Source organism: Ctenocephalides felis, unplaced genomic scaffold (assembly GCF_003426905.1).
Source record: "Ctenocephalides felis isolate EL2017-DRISC unplaced genomic scaffold, ASM342690v1 CF-g0.4_SCAFFOLD_01170, whole genome shotgun sequence".
Lineage (NCBI taxonomy): Eukaryota > Metazoa > Arthropoda > Insecta > Siphonaptera > Pulicidae > Ctenocephalides > Ctenocephalides felis.
The window spans coordinates 55,164,754-55,185,354 of NW_020537324.1; the positions used below are offsets into that span (position 1 = coordinate 55,164,754).

General features: G+C 28.2%; 1 protein-coding gene across 1 annotated transcript in view; it reads right to left on the reverse strand.

Annotated features, from left to right (window-relative positions):
* LOC113366261 (rho GTPase-activating protein 21-B-like) overlaps positions 1-20,601 on the reverse strand; it is a 314,776-nt gene that overhangs the window by 21,671 nt on the left and 272,504 nt on the right. The window contains exons 9-18 of the mRNA XM_026607840.1: positions 20,449-20,568; positions 20,241-20,359; positions 19,843-19,953; positions 18,877-19,005; positions 18,049-18,279; positions 17,708-17,770; positions 17,542-17,629; positions 16,560-16,679; positions 15,499-15,571; positions 15,322-15,405 (exon numbers count right to left, since the gene is read on the reverse strand). Coding sequence (XP_026463625.1) covers positions 15,322-15,405; positions 15,499-15,571; positions 16,560-16,679; positions 17,542-17,629; positions 17,708-17,770; positions 18,049-18,279; positions 18,877-19,005; positions 19,843-19,953; positions 20,241-20,359; positions 20,449-20,568 — 1,138 coding nt within the window. The remainder of the gene's footprint in view (positions 1-15,321; positions 15,406-15,498; positions 15,572-16,559; positions 16,680-17,541; positions 17,630-17,707; positions 17,771-18,048; positions 18,280-18,876; positions 19,006-19,842; positions 19,954-20,240; positions 20,360-20,448; positions 20,569-20,601) is intronic.

Here is a 20,601-nt window from a genome sequence, read left to right on the forward strand (position 1 = left end):
TTGATTATTATAACAGTAAAAGTAACAGTAAAATTAGAATTAGAAGAAAATTTTTAATTTGTTTGTAATTATTGAGTGACAAATTAAAACGTTTATCACATCAGTATATATTATAAATAAGTTTAATCAATTTTTTCACCACTCTGATTAGTAATCACATATTTTATTGTGTTGGTTTAATCACAATATTTTTAATTGCACAAAAGCAACACCAAAAAAATATTAATTTTTACACTTATGTTTCGAAGTAAATATATGAGACATTTAACATTACTATATCTTCAATAAATTGAAGACTGAAGTCTACCGAACTGTCTTCTCTACAATCTTCAGTAGTACGCGTTGAGCTTCTTACAAGAGTGGGGTATCAAATCAAAACATATAAATCGGTGTTATTGTTGCAAGAATTGGCGTGAAAACGAACTTAACTATAAGATATTTTTATTTTAAATCGGTTCTTACTTTTCGACTCTTACTTTGTGGGAGCATGACATGATGCAATCTGACAAACCGTTTGTTTGTTATTAAATAATTGTAAAAATATTATACATCATTGTAATAATAATGTAAACCTAATATTGTTTAGGATGGGAATAGCTTAATGAGAGTATGTCTGACTCGTATGCCAGAAATCCACAGATCGAGTCCTGGCATTGTCATTTAATAACGAAATGTAATACCGTATAGAAAGATATGATATTGGAAATTGATTCAAATTTGATAGAAAGAAGTATGTGAAAAAAAGTTTAATAGTTTAGGGTATAGAGAAAAGTAAAAATAAATTAGGGGTGTGGTAGGGCGGAGCATAAAAACCCAATCTGACTTTGAGAAAATATATTGTAAAAATCAAGCCTATTATATAGCAACACACATTAAACAAACAACTATCCGACTATGTACAGTAAAACCTCCAGCAAATTCATCATTGTAGAAATTTGTGATGTGTTTTTGTGCTGTTTTTCTTAAAATTTGTCACCTGGTTCTTTGTGCCCCATGGGTGGGGTAAGAAGGAATAGCCAGGGCGCAAATCCAATGTCTTTTTTTAATTTTAAAAAAAGTTTACGAAACAATTTTTTTTACATTATTTTACCAATGCGAAATACAAATTTTACAAAAACATTTTTCACAAAGATTTCATGGTATATAACCTTGATCTGGTATTTCGAAAGAAATATTCATCAACAGAGTTCAAATAATTATTTTGTTAATTTATCTCTTATAAAATTGCTTTTTTAACTGAACTTATTTTTTTATTGTTCAGCCTTTTTCCAGGGTGAAGGTTCAGTTGGTCCTTTCTACCCCACCCATGTGTAAGCATTTATAGAAGATATATATCAAATGAATTTTAAATTGTTGAACTAGTCGTTTTTGAAAAAACGTCAACAGTAAGTCAAAAGTTGACTTACATATACACACTAACATTCATACACACACATAATTTACCAATTTTAGGTTCAAACGATTCAGAATAACTTGAAACGTCGAGAAAACATAAAATTAGCAAATTGAATTCTCTGGAGAAAACCAACTTCTTCTTCGGGATGTTAAAAAAAATGAAAAAGACAAGTTACAAAGACATTTATACGAAGACTTTTACATAATTTTTTGCAATGGATATATTAAATATCTTATATTTTTAGAATTCAATACAAAAGCATTGTGTTAATCACATAGTGAAGATCCTTGAAAATTTTATTTTTTTAGCTTAAAGATTACTTTCAATGCCCTTGATACAATAATAAAAAATTATTTTATCATTTTATTTAAAAATATAAAATTCAGATATTAGTATTTGACTGAATGAAATATTTAGCATATATCAAGCACCAATTTTCCGTTACAATGCAGTAACTTATTTAATCAATTTGAACCAAAAATATATAAGGTAATAAATTTCTAAAATATTTTAAATAAGCCATTACCTAGTAAGCCTTAAAAAGATTTAATATTTCTCATAGTAAAAGTTTAACTTATTTGAATTTTCTTTAATTTTCAATTCAAAGATAATCATTAATATTTTTAAAATCAATGCATTTTCTATCAAACAATCACCTAACTATTACATAAAATACTTAATATGTTTATCCTTCACGCATATATAGCAATTAATAATTGATTAATAATGTATTAATACAATTAACATTAAATGTTAATTACTACACATTAATTATTAATAGTATTAGTAGTATGTAATGTCCAACAATATAAAAAGATACATTTGAGATCCCAACTAAATTATTACATTTCAGAATCCAAAGTCGAAGCTTTATTAGAAATATTGATAAAATTTTAACAGACAAAATTTATCAAATATAACCAAAAATTTAAATTAGTCAAAAAATGCTAAGAACTAATGTGGTCACACCCAATTAATTCGAATCATGAGAGCGTGGTTTTCCCAAGGGCAAGAAATCGTGCAGTCACTTTCGACCATCGCGTATTGTACACAACACATAATAATAATGAATATCGTAATACTTTAATATGTAATCCATTCTTCATATGGCGATTTTCTCTATGTAATAATCGATTTCGCATATTAACGGAAATTGCATTATATTTGAACCATCCTACTAAGATGTCAGTTAACATATAACACAAAAGCGTCGATATCCTTCATAACCTACAGTTTTATTACGAGTTTTCTCAACAATTTACAAAGTTTCTAATTCTATATCTATAATAAAAATTATGCACGTAGTTCATACTTTGAACACGTTCTAAATACTTATTTTTGATGATTTTGAATGTTTGTAAAGAAAAATGTTAAATAATCAATCAGAAAAGCACACTGTTTTCTAATCAATATAAAGAAAAAATGTAAAATAAATTTTTTCTTTACATTGATTAGGAAACAATGTGCTTTTCTCTGATCACATCATTTTATATTCAGTTATAATAATAATGATTTACTATTTAATACCGAAATAATTTAACCAATTTGCTTGAACATTTACTGAATTTTTAAGTCATTAATCACGTGAGGTTTTTTGGGGAAAGGGGAGGGGTTTTGACAGAAAATCACGAAATATCACCTGGGGGAAGAAGGAGTATAGTAAGATATCATGTGAATTTATTTATTACCTGAATTTAAAAAAAAAAATTAAAAATATTCCACAATTTTACAATTTTTTCTCGTAACTAAAAAAAACATGTGAATTATCTGTAATGTTTGATGGGGGTGGTGATAATATAGAATACAAAAAATCTATCACGTGATTAATGGACGCCCGCTTATTGATAACGATTGCAAGGTACTCATCCTATGAATAAATATAAAATATTATTACTATTTAGTTTGAATTTAAACATTCTAAATGAGCCTTTAAATTGAAAAAATTATTCCACTTCATTTGTCAACCTTCCAATTATCTTCACATTGATGAACAAAATACTTCAGAGAATTTTCTCGTAAATTAAAATTAAGCAATGAAGTCATAAATTTAAAATTCTAACAGTGTTTGTTTTTCATATTTTTTTAAAACTAGGTTCAAATAAAAATTATAATTTTTTTTTTCAAATATACCTTTGTATGGTTCACTAAATTATAAAAAAATGTAGTGTGTTAGTGAACGTTTTTGTGAGACTAGTAACTAGAATTAATTTTAGATAGGAATTATCTGTGACACGTCAACCATGCTTCTTGTTATTTTTGATTACATACATTAAAACATTAAGGCTGAAATAAAATGCTCATATTGATATCTTTAAGGTGGCTTAAAATAAATTAAAATGATAGGATAATTTTAAGATAAAAATAAAATAATTCAAATAAAAAGATGAGCACTCTCGTGACTTCTTGGTGGCCAGATATTTACTTTGGTGACAAAATATGTTGGTTTTTTATTATAAACATTTAAAGAATTTATTTATTATTTAGCGCTTTTTATAGCAACTAACCTCAGTTGTCAACGTTCAAAAAATTTCTAACAACAAGCAGAAAAGTACAAGAGTAACCCTAATAGTAAAGATTTACTATCTATTTTATAAGTTGGCGTTTTTTAATATTTTTTTAACGCTTCACAAGCTCGATCCAAAGCACTAGCTGGTTTTTATATTAAAAACTGTTTTTGAACTTTAAACAGATCAATAAACACCAAAGTATAATGCATTTCTTAAGAATTGTCATAAGTATCCTATTTTACTAATTAAAAATAGTGTTTTCTATTTGTCTTATGGACTGCTAAGAAAGATTTCATACCAAATCGATTCAGTTTTTAAATATAATCGCAATCATGTGCCAAACGTGAGAATATTTACGCGCCTTATAAGTAAACATCGCCGCCGAAGCCGAAGCCACTATCGCAATATTAATACGCACGGCGAATTCTTTAATTATTATTGAATAAATAATATTCATCATGCTTCTACCTATATGTATCTCTTGAAAATAGATAAACGGCTGGTAGGCAAGTTATTAACAATAAAGTTACATTAACAAAACGAAATATTTCGTTTCAACTAGACATAAAATGAATAATAATATAAATGCATGTTATCAAGTAGATGGAGTTCCAACAATATATGAGAAGTTATAATGGAAATGATATATTTATGTTACAAAGCAAATTAAGAGAAAAAAAGGAACACGAGCCTCTAAATGTCTACAACTACATCAACATCTGAATGGAATTCAACTAGTTGCAAGTGGCATTTTGCATTAAGGCAAGTTACATGAACTTACCGACATGTGTGGATAATCGACTTAACCAATAATAAATCATTATATTAATCTGTGAGTGATTTATAAGTAGGCTGAGTTGGTATAGGCATTCATAATTAGAGAAATTATTGCAGATTATTCAATTCTGTACCATTTTTCAAATCGAACATGTGCCTAATACAACTCGGCTGAATAATTCAAATTTTAATAAATTTTTTTATAATTGAACCACTTTCTATAAGACTTTAATGTTTAAGTATGCTCATTAAGACCAAGTACTCTATATCCGTACCAAGTATCATTCAAATCATCGTTCTATAAGACCATTCTATAGTCAAAAAAAACTTCCTAAATATCGTCGAAAAAATATTTCAACACCTGATTACAAGAAAACGGCAAAACATAAAATTAGAAAATCCGATTTTGTCGCGAAAAAAAGTTGTATTTTGAAAATTTAATTAAGCTCTAAATAAAACGGATCTATATAAGATTTTCATTAGCATCGCTATGCAAAAACAAAGTCTATAGTTGGAACTATTATCATACAAATTTAAACCAAGTATTTTTCAAATGTAAATAATATTATTACACGAGTATACTATCGTCTTGGAGAAGTGGCAGAATTTTGTGTATTGACGAGTTTATCCGTCATGCGTATAAATCTTTGACCATTTGGAACTTAGATTGCATTTTTTTTTTAAAAAAAAAACGGTCTAAAATTTTACGATATTTAGAATATTATGAGGCTAAAACAGTATAAATTAAATAGTTGTAAGTAGCATTGTACCTTTAACGTACCTTTTAAGCAATATTTAGCATCAATATTGTTATAAAATGAAAACTGTAGGATTAAAAAGCAAATCTCGATAGAAAAAAATATCGATCGGTCTTAATTGATCAACTAAATATAGTAGGTACTTTTGCAGACAAAGTAGATAAAGTAGAACAGACTATTTTTGATAGTTTTTTTAGTTCGTTAGCGCTTAGAATTTTGTAGCTCCGTGATTTATATTGATAAATTAACCCTTTCTACAAAAAAATTTATATTTAATCAATTTGGTAATAAAATTAGCTACATACCAAAATAGCTTTTGGAAATTATTCTTATATAATCTTAGGTGATAAATTTAAAAATCTAATTAGATATTCTCAGTATGTTTCTCCAATCCTAAAATACATTTAGTATCCCACATTAGGATCTTGATACATAAGATGACCCTAAGCTTGCAACTTGAAAAATTCAGTTATTGGTTCGCAGAGGTGAACAATCGAACTATGCAATAAGCAATAAAAACGTTTTATGTTTTTATGCAGTTATTATGAACAAATTACCAGAGATTTTCACACGTTGACTATCTTGAATAAAATTAAAGGTGAATTTTTTTTACATGAATCCTACACGCATTTTCAATCTTTTTAAAAAATAACTTTCTAAAATCTAATAATTAAAAGATAGACAGGCACTCAGCCGTTTGTCTAAGAGAGGATCGTCACAAATCGGTATGAATTATACATATATCATAACGCTTGACGCTTGGAAGGCAAGGTGATATGCTAATCAATGGATATGATTGTCGCAGAACAAAATGTAATTAGATTTAATTGAATATAGCATAAGCAACTTATTTTTTATCGAATCCAATTTTCACATTTCGCAATTATGATAGTGATATATACAATTAAATATTATATTATGACTCTACTCTATCATAATGACGATAATGCTTGTCAATTTAAGATGTTAACATTCAAATAGATAATTAAAGAACCCAATATCAATTTCTCTCGCTTAATGGCGACAAAATCACCTACAATGCTTATTGGTGGTTAATAATAAATAAATTAATAAAATATTATTCTTTTTTTTTCTTACTAAATTAATTCATCAAATTTAATAGTATAAATCAGTTAATTTTGCACTTCCATATTCGATTTACGTAAAAAATGTAATAGAAATAAAAATTTATAACATTAAATGAAGGCAAAATTATATAATAGGATAGAGCGGGGCACAAAAGTCCAACTTGACTTTGAACAATTATATTGTGAAAACCAAACCAAATATTTGTCACCTGGTCTTTTTTACAAGGTAAAATTGGATGGCCAGAAGACAAGAAATCCGATGTCTTATTTTTAATTTCAAAGAAATTTAACGAAATAATTATTAAGAATAATATTATATGATTAACATCGACTTTTTTATGGTTAGCCCTTGCAATATTAATTGTCGGTTCTTTTAAGGTCTTTGGAGAAATCGTTCGATACTAATATGCAGATGTAAATAGACATTGATTGTCATAGAATAAATAACGCTTAATTACGATTAAGCAATGTATAGATATAGATTTCAAACAAAATTGAATAAATCATAAAAATATGATATGAAATATTACATTCTAAGTTTTATAAACAAAATCTATTCTGTGTCTTTTCATAAAATATACCAATAACTAAATTTTTCAAGTTGCAAGCTTATAGTGATCCTAAGTAACAAGATTCTAATGTGGGATACTAAATGTATTTTAGGATTGGAAATACATAATGAAAATATCGAATTCGAATTTTTAAATTTATCACCTAAGATTATATAAGAATAATTTCCAAAAGCTATTTTTGAATGTAGCTTATTTTATTATTCAACTAATATCTCCGTGGTGGACCTTTTTACCCATAGACCTTTAAGCCCAGCTCTACCCTACGCAAGAAACAATAAACATGTAATATTCAAGCAAATCAAAAACTGCAAGAAAGAGTGAATTAGTCACTATTAATATTATTTGGTACATAATTTTTACAAAGTAAAAGCATAATTGAAAAAATATTTTATGAAAAGACACAGAATAGATTTTGTTTATAAGAGTTAAATATTTCATACAATATTTTTATGATTTATTCAATTTTGTTTGAAACCTATATCTATCCATTGCCTAATGATAATAATTAAGCATTATTTATTCTACGACAATCCAAGTCTATTTACATCTGCATATTAGTATCGAACGATTTCTCCAAAGACCTTAAAAGAATCGATAATTCTTATTGCAAGAGCTAACCATAAAAAAGTCGATATTATTCAAATAATATTTGTTTGTGGTCATAACTTTAATGATTGTGAATTGTGATTATTTTGAATACATCTAGTGCGAACTTTTGCTCTATGGAAACGTTGGAATCAAATGCATCCTACTTTCTAGTACGAAGGTAATAAATTAGATAATTTATAAAATCTATAGTAATTCAATTTATTTAATTCGTATAATATTTAAGGCCCTATGCCACACACCACTAGTTGATTGCTTTTATAATTTCAATTTTGTAAATATTTTTAAAGGAGCCAAAAATGAAAAATACCGAGTTTTCCTAAAATTATTGCACAAATTGAAATATAAATTTCCCTTAAGCAAAATTACTTTCCTACTCTATTAATATTTGACTTTTAACATTAACTTGCATTTCAAACCTACAATGAATACATGCACTTTACGATCCAAGGAAATGAAAAGCGTAATGCATTGTTGAAAAATATGCACCAATTGCATCAAATCATAGGAATAACATTGTAGTATTTGTATAATAATATTATTCCCGTTGTAGATAATGAAAGTATTCTGTTTAATGTTCGTTTAGTAAGCATTTTGCGAAGAGGAAGTCAAACCATATAAATTTATGATTCGACTTCCTCTTCGTAAGTCTGAATTATATTAATATAAATGATATAATTCAATAAAAGAAATATATTAATATAAATGAAAATTTATACTTAAAAAATCTGATAAATCTCCATATTAATTAATAAATACATACATAAATGTTTATAAAGTATTTATAAAAGTTTATAAAATCAATTTCTACTGTGTACGTGTCGGATGAGTTTCGTAATTAAATATCAATTAGGCAATTTCAATGATAAGCAACAAGATTATATAAAATCTCACTCACAATCTTCAAAATAAATCATTTAATATATTTTTAAGTGTTTTACTACTTGACGTTCAAGAACAAATTTAGCAAAACAAACGCAATATATTTGATTTTCTAAGGACATTTAGAACGCTGTTTTTAAGATCAAAATAAATTACAAAACATGAAATTTATTATTGTTTAAAAAATGTAAATAAATTCTATTTTATTTGGTATTTATTACCAGGATGTTTATGAAATATTTTGCTGGAATATTTGATTAAATAAACCTATGGAATTAATTGTTGAAATCTAACTAAAATGATTTATTTCGTTGTAATTTGTCTATAGAAGTACGTTGACTTGCTATGTATTGACTTTTTTCGTAAATTTGCCAACATTGCTATTAGCTAAAAGAATTAGAGGCAAAAATATCATGATTTGTTTCAAGGCAGCAGTCGGAAAACTTTTTCTATCATTACCCCAAATTTTTTTGTATAATTTAATATTATCCCCATGACAAAGAGAGATTCCCCCCATATGGACAAATACGATGCAAATACAGTAAATATCATTCAATTACATACGCTTTACCCCCAAAAATTCAATTTTTACTCCATTTGTGGTAATTTACCCCGGTTCCCCAATCACTCTCTTAAGGTGATGATAATCACCATCATCATCAAAATCAGTAAGTAATAATCAATCAATTTAAAAAAAACTATCTATTTATTACATAATCTTAACATGAAAAATATAATATAAAATGATAAAAATTAGTATGAATATGAGCAGTTAGAAGGGCTACTAGCAAGTAATATAAGAATAAAAAACAAGAGGTGGTGCTTTTCCCAATTAACACAAATAAAGATGGACTATTTGTTACCCAAGGTAATTAGTTTTTTTTATATATAAATCGTTATTAGGTCGTGCAAAACACGACCTACTTAGCTCTAATAGCCGAGAATGACAACTGCATAAATGACGATGATAATGAATGATTTCCATCAAAACTTTCACTTGAAAAGCTAGTTGCAAATTGCTACTGAGTGTTCTGCAATTTATTTCGCTAGGAGTTACCAAATTAAAACTGTTAAGGAAAATATTTTTATTCAAGCTCATTGTCACTCTTTATTAATTAATTGTATCCTAATAAAACTATAACAACATTCCACTAGAAATAGGGTAGGGCGGGGCACAAAAGTCCAATTTGATTTTGAGCATTTATATCGTAAAATCCAACCCAATTATATCACAACATGTTTGTTACACATATCCATCAAACAACTAAATGACTATGTTCAGTAAAACTCCCAGCTAAATCATCATTGTAGTAATGTGTTTTTAGCTGTCTTTTTAAAATTTGTCACCTGGTCCTTTTTACCCCATGGTTTGCTCATAACCAATAAAACTAAACAACGAAAGAAAATACTTTTGTTAAGTATTTTCAAACATTGCCTTTTGTCTCCCGATAGCAACGTCCTAAGAATAAAGGTGATGGCAAGTTATACAACTGTTCCCAACTGTTTCAAAAAAATCTTAACTTTGCTTGTTTTTGAGATATCGGTGGTGGATCTTTAAGCCCCGCTCTACCCTATTACGAAATTATTGGTGAGTAATTGATTAGACTTAATAATATAGCTTTTAGGCAGTTTTGTGACTACTAACACATTGAGAACAAACATCAAGAGAATATGTTTGTCAAAATGAAATAGGTGCATCAAAAGTACCAAATCTTCAACATCCCTTTAATTGGATCATGTTATGTAACCACGAGAGACTGAGAACATAGCTATATTAACCGAGAATGATACCATTAATGTCATTCATTAAATATCAGCAATTTTATAATATAAGAAAATTTCAATGAAAAATTAAGGAAGCCATAATTATAATATATTCAACCCCGTTATACGCACTTCTTGTACAATACCAATTATAGAACAGTTACATTTATTCAAAGTTATTTATATAATTATATTTTTGTTCTCATCAGACTATTGTTCAAACATTAATTTGCTGGAAGTGCCTAAATTGCCAGTTCAAGTAAAAGATATCTTTTGTTGTTTTTATATACACGATTATTATTTACAAAAAATATAAATTTAGCAACATAAATCATGCGACGTTTTTTAGGACTTGACATATGATTTTAGCAAAATCATTCCTTGTCGGCTCCAAACACAATGCTAATTTTTATTGAAATATAAAATTATTAATACAAACGAAAAATATTTTGTATAATATGCTCTCATGCAATGTTAATAATTATTGTCGTTGACCTCTAATAACTGAAATTAATTTTAATTGCACTAGTAAAATTATAGTATAAGAAATAACATCACAAATTATAATAGTCTCATGAGACACATATTAACATTAACAAGATTGTTTATCGCTGCTATTAATTTCATAATGCAATATGTCATTTCTGCTAATATATGTTTATCTGCCATTAACTAAATTTGTGATGAAGATATTTATTACATTATTACGTGTAATCTTATCATATGCGAATTTAAACCTTCAAGCAAGGTTCACTAACACGAAAAAAGAAAAGTGAAACTGCATGATGTATTAATTTATTGTATTAATTAACTCTCTATTTCATAACATTGCAGAATATTTTTTACAAATACGCACACACACATGCATACATATATATATATATATATATATATATATATACCTATACAGTAGAAATCTATAAATCATAACGGTTCTTCAGCACAAATGTCATATTTCATAGCAATCGGAAGATAATTCAGCTACGCCCTTTTGTCTACTGTTAGTTGAGAGAATTAGAAAGTGAGAAATGGTCTTGTAAGTTCTTATTTATTATACCCTGTCATTTTCAATCCGACTTTTAAGCCTAATCATAACTTTATGACATACTTTGGTTTAAATACATTTATCGTGATTAGCCGAGTTCAACTGTTCAACAATTGTTTTCTTTTCTTTTGGTCTTGATGTTTTCTTAAACTTCGTTGTCAAACAATAATTAATTTGGGGCGAAATGGTATTTATAGAGGTTAAGAAAAACCTTATTATAACTTATCTAATGTTCTATGGCATTATGCTTTAATAGATATAAATTCAATAAAAAATATTTAATATAAAAAAAATGGCAAACCGCATTAGAATGGATGGTTGACTCGATTCATCTACATTGTAGTAGATACATATATAGTGTGGCCCATTTAAAAATTGGATTTTATCGATAGCAACTTGCCTGTAGGCCACACCGTGCGGAATTCGAAGTTGCGATATATGGAAAAAAAACTAGGAGACCTTTCTAAAGATGTATAATACTTTATATGTTTTCTTTACAGAAATATCTAAACCGTAAGATCACTAGATCACTAGAACCACTAGATGGACAACCCGTTATCAAATAATTTAGAAATGCATATTACAACACACATATTTTTTTCTTAATACTATAATTCTAATTTATTGAGAAAAAATATTGTATTGTAAATTATCATCCACTGTAATTCTGATATCATCTAAGGAGAGATAGAAAATTAATCAAAATTTACCTTAACGTGATTAACAACATATGTATGTACTTATACATATTTATATATACACATATACTTGCATATGAAATATTTAATTTCATATGCGAATTTATTTATTTCACAGCGAAATAGATATAGTATTCTATGCAACTCACTTTTATATTCATATAACATAAAACTATTCAAAAATATAAACAGAACTCATAATTGATATTGCTATATCATTTGAGACCTCAAAATTTTAATATTATCAAAAAATATTGTATAATTATTTAAGGCAAAATAAAGATAAAAAAGAAACTCAATCTTTGGACTGATTGCAGCAAGCACGAATTCCGCCAAATTTTTATCGCTTGCAATTTTAGTTTCGTAAATATAGATAAATAAAATATAGATAATGAATTATAGTAATTAATTATATAGTGATAATTGATAGAATATATTTATTCAGGCGAATAAAATCCACGATAAAAAATGAAAATTATATTCCCAAAAACTTGCTAAACATTATACGCAAAGAGCTAATATATATATCAAGCAATAATGTGTTTTTGAAATTGGTTGAATACTTTATTTTATTTGAATTCATATCTGAATCCAAATAGAAACGGTTAAAAAACTTCATTGCCGTAAACTATTTTATTTCTATATTTTTAATATAGTTTTTATTTTTTCAACAAGCAGAACCTAATAGCTCTTTGAGCTGTAGTGATAAATATTTTTATTCTTCGCTGTTTTAGAGAGCAAACCAAAAGTTGGCCTATCTCTATTTAATAGATTTTATTTCTTAAATTTCTCTAAATTTGAAACAGCAATGTTAAAGGAAAGCCATATTGTCTTAAAAACATATTTATATTTATATTTTTAAGAGAAAACCAATGTAACTTCTGAACCTGAACTTTGGGTTGCAAAGCTAAAGCTCTTACCGCGAAGCCCAATAGTCTTATCAGTAAACAGTAGTTTTTCCGAATGCAGTTATATAAGTTCTCTTCCCGTTATTTATTTTTCATTACTACTTACTCTCTTAAATTAAAAAAAATACCAGTAAATATTAGAAAACAATCAGTAAACACTTGTTACTGCAAATAAAATGTAATAATTTTCGTTTTGTAGTGATGAATATTATACCGTTAATACAAATAATAACAGTAGTGCTAGGTAACTGCTTTCAGAATCTCTGCATAATTATTAATTTAGTTGGGTGAATACAAGATTAAGTAGATAAAGAATCGTGGAGAAAGATCTATGTTTTCATCCGTCTCTAACCATATCACGATAATAAACAAACGTGTATTCGCCAAACTAGTTATCATCATTATTAAGCCTACCCAATTACAGTACTTAGTCTGAAAACGGCGAAAGTATTCTGTAACGCTTCAGATATGAATTATGAATATGTTATGTCTAATTCTATATCTGTGCATTATGAAACGTAATTTACAACATTTGAATTGAATTACCATGCTCCGCCGCCCAAATGGAGTAGCAACAATAACGAACGAGTGCGTGTTATGGTTGTTTAGAATGCTTTTTTATTTCCTTTATTGCGGAAATTGCTCGATTTTGTATGATGTACGTGACGAATGATAAACGCTTCAAACAACTAGCAAAATATATAAAATAATGCCATTATGTTTGTTACGCAAATCTATTATGTGAAAAAAATGGCATATGGTAAAAAAGAGATACATCATTTTTGTTAATGTTAAGTGAACACTAAAAAAATCACAATTGTAAAGTTAAAAAGTTTCACATAAAAGGAAAATTTCAAGATCGCATGAATGCATATGTTGAATTAAAAAATGTTAAGTACGTTTTCTCAAATATTCTCAAATATTCTAGCTTAAATTGATATTGTCAAAAGCGTGAACATCTCGAAGAAAATCGTAGACAACTATATTGGCTGCTGGGTCATAAATCTAAAGTGTCGATGCCAAACAAAACCCGAATCAAACAAATCCTTTCTGAAACCCATCTGGACATATGGCAACCAGCTTTGGTGTACTGCCAGCCAATCAAATATCAAGATCTTGCAGAGGTTTCGGAATAAATTGCTTAGGCAAATCGCCAATGCACCAAAATACACCCCCAACTGGCTTCTCCACGACGAATTGGGAGTTACATTTATCAAGGAGGAGATTACCAGACATAGTATCAAAACAGGCTCACCGCCAACTCAAACATCCTTGCAAGAAAGTTGCTAGACCAAACACGCCTTAGAAGATTGAAAAAAATCCTAATGACTAGTTTTTTTAGGTTTAATTATAAGTACAAACTTTATTTTGCTTTCCTCTGCTTTAATTGACAATCTAAATCTAAACACTGTTAAGAACTACATCTAATCTATGGATGCAATTCTTGTTTTTACTCTGTAGCCCTCATATTTATGAGTAGATTTGTTTTGACAATGGATAGAATTATTGATTGTTTTAAGTCAATCATAATTAATATTCTCTACAAAATACATATAGAAATAGGTATATTATGTTCAAAAAAAATTTATATTGAAAGAATAATACGGAATATCAAATACGGATGAAGGAGTATAAAAACAGAGTAGTGAATATATGCAATCTACATAATATTAGTTTTCAGTTTAGATTTATCATATAAATAAGCATCAGAGCACCTCTGCTCTGAATAAAACTAAATTTCTTAAGAAATTCTGCGAACCAATGGACTTCATCTGCAGATGAAGATGCTTTAAAATTTAGAGTCTCTAAATGAAGGCGTAGTACCAAGTCTCATATATCAAGATATTAAATTTATGCATTCTTCAATGTGTTTGAATTTTGACTTTACTTGTTATCTTTAAAAATTGCGAACTTATTTTAATTTAATAAGGTAAAATTCTGTAAATCTGATATAAATCTAATCTAAAGTTTTCGATTTCTAAACCAAATTCTATTGAGCTAAGCTATTTTTACTAATTCACGATATAGGAATCTTCTGAAAAAAAAATTACGATATGACGAATATATAGAGCTATAGTATCGCCTATATTATATTTTAATTAGACATTTATCTCATTAACGATTATCTTTATGCTCATTTGATGAGTATTATTTTACTAATAAAATTCCTCATAAAGATAAAGCGTATCAAATAAGGTAGCGAAAGCTGCATCAAACTTTAGGCTTCATGATTTAAATATGATTTATAATCTAAATGTAGTTTTAACTATAAAAAATATTTATGATCCGAATGATAAAAGAAATACAAATAATAACTCACCTGGTGGCTGCCTTTCTGATAGAAGAAGAGCTTCGAGCCTTGAATCTGCACCCACATTGTTCGCCATGATCTTCCATGTGTTCTCTGAAATAAATGCATTCAGGTATTAAAACAATAATTACAAGTTTAATATTTTTATTTAATTAAATAATGATGGCTATTTAATAATATTTTTACCTTTTTATCTAGCGTGATGATCTTGATCGAGAGAGGACCTTCTTTATCCACAGCTTTGATCGCATTTTCTCCACTGGTAAAAATTCAAAATAATTTGTTTAATAATAGTCTTGAAATTTAATTGGTCAACAATTGCATTAATCAAATTAAATAAATACGTTATTTACATACACAAATGTTAATTTCAATGAAAGATCATATGCCAAAATGATCAGAATTGGGATTGTAATATTATGAACAATTTAAATAATGTTATAGAACATTAACATGTACAAATTTTAATGTATATAAATAACTTTCATTCTTATCATACAAATTTAAGCTATATACATACTGAGATTTTCTCATTTTCATGAGAACTTAAAATTTTCAGAAAGCATACAGGATTGCAGAAACTACAAAAATCATGCAACGATGCATAACTAGCGACAGAAATATGATAGAAATATTTACACATATACATCTACATCACATACAAACCCTCTAAAATTAAAATATAAATTTAAATTATAATACAAATTCCAACGTAATATATAACATGCATTGATAGCTAAATAAATCGTGAAACATATTAATTCTAAATAAACTTTGTTTCATGAAGAAGTAAAAACAAACAAAAATTTTTTGTACGTTCTAAAAGTCAGAACCAGGTAAGTTTGATATTTAGAACTGACACGTATCAAAAATTGGATTGTGGAATCTTGAGACGCATTCGTAAAAACAAATTTGGATTAAGACAAAATACATAAATATAAAAATAATTACTCAAAATTCGTTCGAGCATTGGGTAAGTATAAAAACCAACAAATCCTTTTGTTTGAAAATGTAAGATTAATTAAAAATTTAATTACAATAAGGCAAAAAATGTCGATGAAAATGCAAAATAATAAATCGAATTTTAAAATAATTATAATTTCTAATTTCAGAAAACTATAAGAATGCCCATATATTTTGATATCGATAAAGCTTACAAAATACCCGAACGACATAAAGTAAGAAAGTAAAATTCTTTATAAAAGCCGAAAATTCAAAGAGAATGTAGTATTGGAAGACATAGACACCTCCTAGTTAAAGCACGTTCTCTATTATGTTGTTCCTGGGCAGCCTGGTGCTCTTCGAATAATCTTCGTAGTAGCTGAATGTCTCCTGGAAACAATGGAGGTCGCCAACGTCGATGGGCGCTGAAACACCATAACCACACTCGTACCACAGAAAATAGAAAATATAGGAGCATCGAACCGAAACCAAAACAGTTCGAAAAGGCAAGAAATAATATTTATATATACAATGTTGAAAATACACACAACGACAAATATGTTATAACAGCTAGTTTACTGGCTAAAGATGAGACCTTCCTTCATATTGAAATGAGTATTATATTTAATGATTTTGCATATTAATAATTTTTGGCCCGTCGTTAAAAAATATTTCTAATTTAATTATGTGTGTGCTCAGTTTATGTGTTTGATAAAAATTTTAACCTTCCAGACTATAAGACAGTTTATTAACTGAAAGCGGAAATGTATGAAGAAAGATATTGCTGAAATTCATACCATAATACAACCATCCAGTAATAAATTTTAAAGTAAATTCACTACTGAAGAATAATAAAGATGCTTTTCAATCAGTAAAATAATTATTTTTGGTCGCTTTGCGCACAAAATTGCTATTCTATAGTAATTGAGAATCAATGACTTATTTAACATTAAAAATATAAAACATACATCTTTATGCTTGAATATTTGAAATGATGAAGTATGAATGAATCTGTTAGATCCTTAAGTTTTTTATGAAGCTTAAAACCTTACTTCATCATTTTTCTTTCCTGGACATGCCGGCACAGAGCATGACATTACAACTAAATGATATATGTATAGTATGGTATATACAACTGAAATGAATACATATAATATGTATACCTTGCATAAAAGATACAACAGTAAGTTTGATATATTTACAACTGATGTATTTGACGAATCCACAACCACCGTTATAACATACCTTTTCCACCCTTTTTCAACATATCTTAAATCAAAAACTTACCTTTGTAGTTGTTGAACTTGAGGATCACGCATAATGTCAGGGTCTAGATCACGTTCTTTATTGTGGTAATCCATAGTACTATCATCAACTGCATTATATTAAACAAAACATATGAGCGATATAAATTATTGTATATGAATAGATATTGGAAATTCAAGATACTTACCAGCAACACTGTGAACCTTTTTCCTTCTCACGACACCATTTATCGCAGCCTCATTGGTCATATCTGATAGAAAAAAAATAAAAACATTAACTTATATATAACTATAAACCAAAGTAAACAAATTACGCAAATCAAACATTATGTAAAATTCAGATAAAGAAATAATATAGGTTTCTCAAGAGTATTCTACACATGTCGAAAACATTGATACTTGACAACTTGAAAATTTATTAAATCACTAATTACAACAAATTATTATATAATTTAATAATTTTTAACATGGGAAAATGAGCAGTTATAAACTCAAAATTTATTATATAAAAATAAAAAGCAATACATACCTCTATCAATAGATGTCGAGTCTAATGGCAGGTGAGTAGGTCTGGGAGGAGCAGACATAGGCCTTTCCAAAAGTTCTTCTGTCGGTTCAACGTTCATTTTCATTAAATCCCTCATACGTGGAGGTTTTACTGGAGGCGTGCTATTACCTTCTGAAGGTATTGTCTCATAAATGGCTTCCGATGATGCACTTGATGCCACTGTTTTTGACAATAATTCATTGTCATTAATGACTTGAATGCGTAACAAAAAGATTAGTAATTGTTATTAGTACATCCACATCCTTTACAATAACTAATAATGTAAAACGTGGTATTAAAACATCAGTACTGAACGTTTTGCAAGTGCTTTTTTTGATGTTTAATCCGAATTACCCTCTTTATAACTAGATATAAGTAATCATTAACGTTTTCCATGTAACTAGATGTATTAAGTACAACTTAAGTTGTATAGGGATTTATTATAAATTTTAATCAAACTGGATATTCTTTATAATACTTGTCAAGAAAAAATCTTTAGCCACTTCGGTACGAGCGACAAGTATACTTGACGGCCGCAGAATGCCCCACACAGTCGGGCGTCACGTTTAGTGGACGTTGCATGCCGGCTGTGAGCGAACAATAGGCGCCGTAACGAAGTGGTTAAAGTTTAAAATAAACATGTGGAAATCCGTCACCCTTCAGCTGGGAAATCGGTTATTATACACAATGCCAATATCAGTATTATCATTTTTGTATGCATAGCAATAAAACTTTTGCTACAATAGTAAATACCAAACAAATCAAAAATAAATCTTTATAAAGCAAAATAAAATATGTTTAATCACTTACCTGCAGGTTCCTTTTGGGCAGCTATATATGACTCAGGGCGTATTCGATGTGATCGCCTCGACTCTGTCGTCGTCTGAGATTCAGCTGAATGGGAACGTACACGCATTTGTACAGCTTCCATAGGACTCTCTATCATAGAACAACAAAAATATTAAAATGCATTCAAAAAACCCTAGCAACCTAATTTGCAATTAGGATTTTAAAATTCAAACATCCAAAATTTCCATGGGCAGCTGTGAAATAAAGCTTTTGCTGAGTAGACACATATATAGGCTTTTACTAAAAATTACAATAAAAATGCAAGTTAGAATATATACGTGTCACATTCTATTTTTCAAATGCTGTTAAATACAAGACCAGACACAAAATAGATTTATCAAATCCTAATACTAAATGCATCCTAGTTCATCGGTGCACAACATTGAGAATGGCCCTGCGGTTATTTTTAATTAAATATAGAAACATAAAGAGCGACATCATATTAACATAAAAGTTCTGCCCTGCACATTCACATATATCACTAATCTACATTTCTCCCATGCAAAACAGTGTGATAAGCTTTCGATAAATTCTTGGGTATATTAAAAAATTTCACTCATATGGAATTTTCATGTTTCTTTAATAATTCAAATAATTTGCTGTGCCGAAAGAAAAATACACCCAACGCCAAAAATCCTAATTTGCAATTCATATATGATTTCTTGCACGTTACCATTTATCTGGAAAAGTTATTTCATCATGCATTGCAGCGCATAGAAATCAAAATATTGGTGTTTATACCAAAATATCAAAAAAATCTATCACGGCAACATGTATCAGTATTAACTATTTTTTAAATGTTTTCGGGAAAAGGGACTTCGATGTAAAAAAACTCAATAATTGAAAATGTGTGCAAATCTAAAAAAAAAGGGGTCTGTGAGTATGTTATCACAACATCAATTTGTCGTCTGCGTGTGTTTTCACTACCTCTATCAGGAATAATTATCTCAGGTATCGGGGTCTTGCTCTGACGAATGGTTACACCCATTAAAACAACTCTATTTCCGCTCAATCCAGAAGGACGTACGGCTTTTTTGGCTGTTGCGCAGCCCATAATTAAAATCGAAAATATTGATCAGTAAACACTTATTAACTGAACTGATAAACAATTCGTGAATACAATTGTACATTGGACAAATACAAATGCAAAAGTTTTGGTTTGCAGGACAATATCAATTTTATCGCCAGACAATATTAATTATTTCAAAGGCCTATTACACTTTATAAAATATATACATATTAAACTTTAAATATTACAAGTCAACTATCAATCTTCTGAATAAAATTATACATTGGCAATGAGAAAAATTATGAAAATTATATACCTGAGCTTTCCACAGACCGACTTTCGCGCCTTCGTCCTTCACGTTCATATTCTTTCGCCCTTGATTCAAACTCTTTCCTTCGTACTGATACATGGGGTACAGCTTTCTCCCAGCTTAACCTTAAATATAACAAATATATAAATACCAATTATTTAATTTAAATTAGAAAAAAATAAATATACTCTAAAATAGGTATATAAACAATTACCTGCTCAATTCACTTCTATATAAACTCGTGCGATCTTCTGGAATACCTTCTGGAGACAAAGGTCGGCCTGACTCAAATTGACGGGATAATGTAGATACTGTTTGGAGTCCGATGAAGGCACTGAAAATTCAATGAAAGTATGGGTTTCTTAAA